Below are 8840 nucleotides of genomic sequence, written 5' to 3'. Positions count from 1 at the left end.
AAAAACAGTTGGTACAGATGACACATTCAGACCATTTTCATTGACATCAAGAGTCAATAAATGCATTTACAATACGTACATCAACACTGCATAAATGATGGGAAAACAGACAATCACATTTAGAGGGATGGGCAGAAAAGCAAGCAATACAACATCCCCTTCGTGCCGTGTAAGGCCCGCTCCTGTAGACATGCTTAACTTAACCCACCTGAATAATCCTGAGGAGACCAAGGTCATGCGTGTATAATAAAGCCTTTGCATAAGTGTCTGCAGGATCAGGGCCCAAGTTAAACTTTCTGAACATTCAGTATTTTATAGTAATCATGGATACATGCATAAATAGTAACAGCTAAATAAATCAGGGGTAACTCTGATCTGTAGTGAATGCACTTGCTAACCGTAAGTGCTGAGTGCAGAAAACCTAAGTTCATCCACAGTAGAATGGATGTGTTACTGTTAGCTTGGTGGGATGGATACAGAATTTCTCTATAAAGAAACATTAAAGTGCTTAAAAAGTTTTAAAAATAAAACTTCTTGGAATAAGCATAATGAATACCCAGGCGTACTGGAAAAGGGGCCCAATTCTGCAACATGCTCAACTTTTGGCAGCTGGGTAGCCCAACTGAAGTCAGTTAAGCAGGTGCCTGAGTGCTTTGCTGGATCAGGGCCAGAGCCTCAAATAAGTACCTGGCTGAATTGGGGTCTAGGGTTCTGATCCAGCAAAATACTTAAGGCATTTAACTGGAGGCACGTGATGAGTGCCACTGAAGTCAACAGGACTGTGCACATTCTTGAGTTTAAGCATGTGCTGGATGAGACATGTAAATCCCATGACTCCTAAGGGCTTGATGCTGCCCTGCTAGATCAAGCCCTAATATACACAATGGGGGTAGCGATGGCAGATAGAACTGGGAGCCAGACACCAGTGCTCATTTCCAGATGTAGAAGTCTGATTTTTTTTTTCAACCCTTTAGTCTTTAACAACTGAAAAAAATAATTTCTGGACACGATTTTTAAAATATTGAGATCAGCTACAATTAAATACGAGGCGCTGTTTGTCAAAACATAAATAAAAAAATCCTTCCTAGCTTATTTATAATGGACACTCCCATTAATTTTTGTTTGAAATAGGAACTGCATAAATAGAGTTCGACAAGTTAATGAGGCTAAATGCATAACTGTTACATGCATTAAGGTTTAACTATACAGAAAGCTTGAACAAGAAAATCCCTTTTGCAGCTGACGTATGGCTCTAGCACTCCTGTTTTAAGACATTTCTTTCCTTTCAACCCTTACCAAGAAACGTGCGTGTTTGTTAACAGAAGCTTTCTTCATTATTACTCTCCTAAATCTATCCTTGCCTATCTGATGATTCAGTCGGTGATATGCTTTTGAACTATTATATGGAATTGTTACTTAAGCAGAGTATTATTCATATGAGTTGTCCTACTGACTTCACAGAATGATGCCTTCAAACTGTTACCTCCATGATACTGAACTGTAATATCAGAGAGAAGCAACTGCTGCTTTGCAGTGGACAAAGCCTTTATACACCTCTCTTGCCCAGACCTTTCTAAGGCCCAAATGTAACTTCATTCAGCACCTCCTTTCCCTATTTTGCTTAATACTGTAAATTATTCAACTCAACTGCCAGATCATTAATTGAGATTGTAAGAGACCATTTATAGGGAAAATATGAAAAGGAGACAGGAAAAGTCCAAAATGAAGGTTCTGTGTATTTTTGCAGAACAATCTCACTAGCAACATTCTGAAGCATGATTTCAAATGAAAACAGTTTGAACTCTGACATTCCCTAGATGCATCTGCAAGGCCGCCGTTGCAGAATTTTGAAAGTGTATAATAATGACTGGCAAGTGAAACTGACTAGGCTATTTTCATCATTCAGTCTCAATGAAATACATAACGTAAATCAGTGGCATAAACGGTGAAAATAAATCTAAACTTCAAACATCCTTTCAGTTTTAATAATCTTCTAAGGGCTAGTCCACATGCAAAAGTTGTACTGCTTGAATGATAGTGGTATAGTTAAACTGGTACAACCGCCCCTGGCCTCTGATGCTGTTATATTGGTATCAACTTGCTTATGCCAGAATAGCTATTCTTATATGGGAAGGGGAATAAGCTATACAGGTGTAAGACAGGTTTATACCTGGTATGTGTGTGTTCACACTAGGGACTATATTGATATAACGATTTCAGTAACAAAATCAAACCCATAACTGAAACAGTTACATTGGTACCCAATCAGAGGGCAGATCAGGCATAAAGCAGACAGACGTACAAGGAAGGCAATATGTCTTTTTCTTTTTTAGCCTGATCCCTTGATTTAATATTTTGGCTTTCTCCTCTAGTAAGGTGTCCTCAGTCTTCATCTCTCCGTACCACACTGAACCTTGGTAGGTTGATCCCAATTATCTGATAGTCAGCAGTGATGGGAAACAATGTGACCAGACCTGCCATTAATATTAATGGTGGCTTTTGAATGAAAATGCTGTTTAGAACTTGCCTGAGGCCTAGCACAGGTTCTTTCATGTATTTATTTGCCATGTATAGATCTCTGACACTAAGCCTTTAAAATTACATAATAATGCAAAACTTTGATTGCCCAGTGTCTCTGGAGACATCCAGTTTGTTTTTGTCCCGTACCAGAATGGCCTCATTACCATACTGCGAGTACCACATACTCCGGCTTCTACTCAAGTATGTACCAGGTGGGACAGACTCCAACTTCTGCTGCTGCTGCTGCCAGATGAGCAACGAGGTGTCCCTGTAACGAAGCCTGGCATAGCTCTCAGATAAGGCTTTTTCAGCTAGTGACACCCGTCCATTCATTACTCTGCCTGTCATTCACTCTGGAATGACACTGGAGGCTAAACGTGTTTCATACCAGCTCTCAAGCGCTGTAGTGGATTCCTTAGCTTAATCGGCCCTTCATAGGTATAAGCAAGGGTACAATACTCTCCTACTGCTTTGAGATCAAAGGCAATCTCCTTTAGCTGTGACACTATTGGGGTTTATGACATGTAGGCCAGCACACATAACATTCTGTGCAACACTTTTGACACAGACTCGTCTGTATGTTACAGCACCATACAGGACTTGTGCTTACGCTCAGTGTGATAAACCAGGACTTCTGAAGGACCGATTGTATATTGATGATGCCCTGTCATTTTGCAAAGGCTTATTGTGCACACAGCCCATTTGGTACTGGGAGTCCATGGAGAGAAAGCCTCAACAACCTGAAATGGAGGCCTAAGGGATAATAGCTGTCTCAGGAAAATCCAGATTCCTGAGAGAGATTTTAATTAAAAGGTGAAACAACAGAGATCTAGGAGTTCAATGTCGTCCAGACTTGTGCCCATTTCACTGATTGTGCCTGGTTTCTTTACCCTTTAAAATGGATTTATTGACAGGAGAGTGCATGAGTCATTTCATTAAAAAGTACCAGGCAATAGATCTGGTCAGTGCAGCATATTTGAAGCGTATTGATTAAGTTATCTCTGTTCTTCCAATTCCCAAAGATGTGTTCTCTAGTAATAATCAGGATTCTGCAATGGAAAAGCAGCATATGTTACAGTTTGGCCTGTGATAGGGCTGGGAAAATCCCAGTGAAATAGACATGGTTGGTAGGATGTGCTGTGTCAATATATTGTTGCATGTGGGTGGGTGGGAAAGGTCTTCGCAAGCTGATTCATGGGCCTTTCCTTCTCACTGCAGACTGCCTTCCCACTGCCGTTCACCCTTCATCTTGTTCGATCTGTGTTGCAGCTTCAACCTAGAGTGACATGAAAAACAGGGCTGCTCACATCCCCCAAACCAGAGCAGAGAACACCCTAGCCGCCTGTTTCAGAGCTCTGGGTCCTAGCAGGTACTTTTCAATCTGCTTGGGGGATGCATTAGTCTTCTTCACTTTGGTCCCCTTGTTAATATTTTAGGAGTGCGCTGTTCCTCTCCCCAACCTCCCTTAGCCCCTTTTGTGCTGATCTTTGCTTTTGACCCCCACTAGTTATTGCTGGGTGATGAGCTATATCTCCAATCCCCCCCTAGTCACCGCTGGGGGGGTGATCGATACCCCCCCTCCCCCCTAGTCACCGCTGGGGGGTGATCGATACCCCCCTCCCCCCAGTCACCGCTGGGGGGGTGATCGATACCCCCCTCCCCCCTAGTTACCGCTGGGGGGTGATCGATACCCCCCCTCCCCCCTAGTCACCGCTGGGGGGGTGATCGATACCCCCCCTCCCCCCTAGTCACCGCTGGGGGGGGTGATCGATACCCCCCTCCCCCCTAGTCACCGCTGGGGGGGGTGATCGATACCCCCCTCCCCCCTAGTCACCGCTGGGGGGGGTGATCGATACCCCCCCTCCCCCCAGTCACCGCTGGGGGGTGATCGATACCCCCCCTCCCCCCTAGTCACCGCTGGGGGGGGTGATCGATACCCCCCTCCCCCCTAGTCACCGCTGGGGGGGGTGATCGATACCCCCCTCCCCCCTAGTCACCGCTGGGGGGGGTGATCGATACCCCCCCTCCCCCCAGTCACCGCTGGGGGGTGATCGATACCCCCCCTCCCCCCTAGTCACCGCTGGGGGGGGTGATCGATACCCCCCTCCCCCCAGTCACCGCTGGGGGGGGTGATCGATACCCCCCTCCCCCCTAGTTACCGCTGGGGGGTGATCGATACCCCCCTCCCCCTAGTCACCGCTGGGGGGGGGTGATCGATACCCCCCCTCCCCCCAGTCACCGCTGGGGGGGGTGATCGATACCCCCCTCCCCCCTAGTTACCGCTGGGGGGGGTGATCGATACCCCCCCTCCCCCCTAGTCACCGCTGGGGGGGGTGATCGATACCCCCCTCCCCCCTAGTCACCGCTGGGGGGGGTGATCGATACCCCCCCTCCCCCCAGTCACCGCTGGGGGGGGTGATCGATACCCCCAGTTCTGTCGGTGACCCGGTCCCCCCCCGCTCGCTACCTGCCGCGCTCCGCGGCGCCCCGGCCTCGGCTTCCCCGTCGCCACGAAACCGCTGCGGCTGCGAGTTCCGAGAGCATCGATGGGCAGGGGAGGCGCACGAGCGCCGAGCAATCCATCCCCTCCGCTGTGCCCGTGCGGTGCCCGGCCCTGCCCCCCGTGCGGTGCCCGGCCCCTGCGCCCCGTGCGGTGCCCGGCCCTGCCCCCCGTGCGGTGCCTGGCCCCTGCGCCCCGTGCGGTGCCCGGCCCTGCCCCCCGTGCGGTGCCTGGCCCCTGCGCCCCGTGCGGTGCCTGGCCCCTGCGCCCCGTGCGGTGCCCGGCCCTGCCCCGTGCGGTGCCCGGCCCCTGCGCCCCGTGCGGTGCCTGGCCCCTGCGCCCCGTGCGGTGCCTGGCCCCTGCGCCCCGTGCGGTGCCCGGCCCTGCCCCGTGCGGTGCCCGGCCCCTGCGCCCCGTGCGGTGCCTGGCCCCTGCGCCCCGTGCGGTGCCCGGCCCTGCCCCGTGCGGTGCCCGGCCCCTGCGCCCCGTGCGGTGCCCGGCCCTGCCCCCCGTGCGGTGCCCGGCCCTGCCCCCCGTGCGGTGCCCGGCCCTGCCCCGTGCGGTGCTCGGCCCTGCCCCCCGTGCGGTGCCCGGCCCCTGCCCCCCGTTCGGTGCCCGGCCCTGCCCCCCGTGCGGTGCCCGGCCCCTGCCCCCCGTGCGGTGCCTGTCCCCTGCCCCTGTGGACTGCACAGTTCATTGCGCTCCCTGTTTTGGGGACCCTGGTTGTCTTGCAGGGCGCGCGGTGCTGCTTGTGGCCCCACGAGCCCCACTTCTTGGGTGGTTGGCGCCCGGGGCTGCTTTGCAGCAGGGCCCTTCGTGACCCTCATGTGGCTTAAAAAGAATAAATTTGGGATGCGTTTTATTTGCTTTTCACTTGGGTCCCATTTTCAAGTGTTTCTCTACGATCTTGAGGGCTGGATTATTATTATGTTTTGAAGAGTGAAAGCTGAGATGCACGTGACCCCAGGAGCTGGGGCTTTAAGAAAAATATTGTGAGAGTTGGTAAAGCTGCAACACATCTGTAGTGTGCCAATGCCACTCTCACCAGACAGCGGGACATTCCTGATTGCTGAAACAGCCCAGCACTCATGGCATGCAACCCAATGCAAGGATAACATTCCTGGGTATCCATAGGTAATCATAGACTATCAGGGTTGGAAGGGACCTCAGGAGGTCATCTAGTCCAACCCCCTGCTCAAAGCAGGACCAATCCCCAATTTTTGCCCCAGATCCCAAATGGCCCCCTCAAGGATTGAGCTCACAACCCTGGGTTTAGCAGGCCAATGCTCACACCACTGAGCTATCCCTCACCCCCAATAACCAATGCTTTGAGCAGGGGGTTGAATTATATGACCTCCTGAAGTCCCTTCCAACCCTGATATTCTATGATTCTATGATAAAAGCTGTGATTTTAGTCTGTGCCAATGGATAGCTGCTACAAATGCAATGCATCTCAGACTTGCAGACTCCTTTTTCTCCTCTTACGGGAAATACGTTATGCACGAGCCTGATTAGATTGGCAGGGTACTTGGAGGTTGGCTGCCAGTCAGACTGACTGGAGAATGGTGCATATGTGATCTCTGCCTTGAAGATTCATGGATTATGAGTCCAGAAGGGACCACTATTATCATCTCGTCTGACCTCCTGACACACCGTGGCCAACCCCAAGTGTTCGCAAATCAAGAGTCAGGTCCTCAAAAATTGTGAGATTGTCATAAAAATCATGAGGTTTTAAAATAATAAATGTGGGGTTCTTGTTATTTGCCGGTGAGGCCTTTAGGGTTCATGTTTTTAAGCTTTGTTTCACAACCACAAGAGCTGGAAATGTACTGCTATTTAAAAATGAAAGTGGAGATTATCAGGCAATCAAATGACTGCGGAAGCTGGGGCTTTAAGGTAAATACCGCGTACTGTGAGACCAGCGATAAAATCACGAGAGTTGTAAGGAGGAGATGCAATCTCTGAGTCATAACAGGAGGATAAGTAGGAAAGTATAATGGGATTCCCAGTGCACAGAAAGAGGTTGACTGGGGTGAATTGGGTTAAGGCTGGGAGTGGATGTGTCATTACACAAAGTAAAACTATTTCCCCATGTTTATTTCCCCCCTCCACCCACTGTTCCTCACACATTCTTGTCAGCCGCTGGAAATTGCCCACCTTGATTATCACTACAAAAGGTTTTTTTTTTTTTTTTCCCTCCCCTCCTGCTGGTAATAGCTCACCTTACCTGATCACTCTCGTTACAGTGTATATGATAACACCCATTGTTTCATGTTCTCTGTGTATATAAAATCTCCCCACTGTATTTTCCACTGCATGCATCCGATGAAGTGAGCTGTAGCTCACGAAAGCTTATGCTCAAATAAATTTGTTCGTCTCTAAGGTGCCACAAGTCCTCTTTTTCTTTTTGCGGATACAGACTAACACGGCTGCTACTCTGAAAGACTAAGTGATTTGCCCGATGTCAGACAGGAAGTCTCTAGCAGAACCAGGAACTGAATCCAGTCAAGTGTTTTCAGAACAAGACTGTCTTTCCTTTTGTAGTGGTTTCCTGTTTCGTAGTGCTTTCCTGTTTCATAGTGGATGGGAGAAAAGGTGTTTTGGGCTGAATATGAAGACCATGGTGTAAGATGTGGTTTTCCCTCGACCACAGTGCGCAGTCAGGATGGGAAAACATCTCTCTGGCTGTATAAGATATATTGGTGTCTCTGGCTAATAATCATAGAATCATAGAAACGTAGGACTGGAAAGGACCTGGATAGGTCATTTGGTCCAGTCCCCTGAACTGAGGTAGGACTAAGTATTATCTAGACCGTCCCTGACAGGTGTTTGTCTAACCTGCTCAGAAAAACTTCCAGTGACAGAGATTCCACAAATAATTTGCTCCAGTGCTTAACTACCCTTACAGTTAGGAAGTTTTTCCTCGTGTCTAACCTAAATCTCCCAGTTTAAGCCCATTACATTCTTGTCCTGTCCTCAGTGGTGAGGGAGAAAAATTTATCACCCTTCTCTTTATAACAGCCTTTTACATACTTGGTGAGTAGGTGAACAGAAGGTTGGAGGCTGGGCCCCGTGTAATGTGTGTAGCTTATGGGCATTTATATCCAATATTGGAAATGTATACAATGAACCGTAGTTGGGTGTGAGAGGATGTTTAGTTATTGACTGAAGCTGAGTAAGGATAGGAGGTCAGAGTTAAGGTTATTTTTGGAATATTCAGTGTGGAATTTACTCATGTAGACTTATTTAAGAATCTGTATGAACTGTGAGTGTAACCAAATAGTTATCTACCTTCCCTTAATTGTTCATTTCCATATTTTTAAATGCTTAGGTTTTTCTTAGCTGTAATGTTTTTTGGCACACATAGGAGGAAATTTATCTTAAGGTTACCTATTTTTACCCAGCTGATAATGCTAAATTTAAGCTCTCACACTTCATATCTCTTGTGGCTAGAATGCCATTGAACATTTTGCTAAATATCTAATGTATGAAATTATTACACAAATAGATTATTGTTATTATTTATTTCTATTACTGTAGAATCTAGGGGCCCTAATCATGGACCAAGACCCCATTTTGCTAGCTACCATCCCCTTCACATGTGGTTTTCATTTACATATTTTAAAAAATACCACGTTATTTCCAACAAATAGGGATACATTACTACTCTACACTTCCTGCCTGCATCCAAAAGTGTTGACCTGAGAAAGAAAGGAGAAGAAAAGGAATGAATGATCCTGCAGAAATGTTCCCATTCAAATATTCTGACATTGCTTGTGAAGTCAGGTCTGTGCCTCCGACTAGCATGGAAGAGAAAGCA

At 48.3% G+C, this 8840-nt stretch overlaps 1 protein-coding gene across 1 annotated transcript; it reads right to left on the bottom strand.

Moving 5' to 3' along the window:
• On the bottom strand, positions 1-5124 carry BRD3OS (BRD3 opposite strand). Its single transcript, XM_073314495.2, has 2 exons — positions 4988-5124; positions 1-3796 (listed from the first exon to the last, which is right to left on the bottom strand). The coding sequence occupies exon 2, from the start codon at positions 2866-2868 to the stop codon at positions 2599-2601; it is 270 nt and encodes an 89-aa protein (XP_073170596.1). The 5' UTR covers positions 2869-3796; positions 4988-5124; the 3' UTR covers positions 1-2598.
• Between the last annotated feature and the right edge of the window lie 3716 nt (positions 5125-8840).

Source organism: Lepidochelys kempii, chromosome 16 (genome assembly GCF_965140285.1).
Source record: "Lepidochelys kempii isolate rLepKem1 chromosome 16, rLepKem1.hap1, whole genome shotgun sequence".
Classification (NCBI taxonomy): domain Eukaryota; kingdom Metazoa; phylum Chordata; order Testudines; family Cheloniidae; genus Lepidochelys; species Lepidochelys kempii.
The sequence above is the reverse complement of the archived record's forward strand: the minus strand, read 5'-3'. Positions and strand labels throughout refer to the sequence as shown.

What these genes read in the sequence shown, in the direction of transcription:
- BRD3OS (XM_073314495.2), bottom strand. Translation starts at nt 2,868, where the DNA reads ATGACAGGCAGAGTAATGAATGGACGGGTGTCACTAGCTGAAAAAGCC.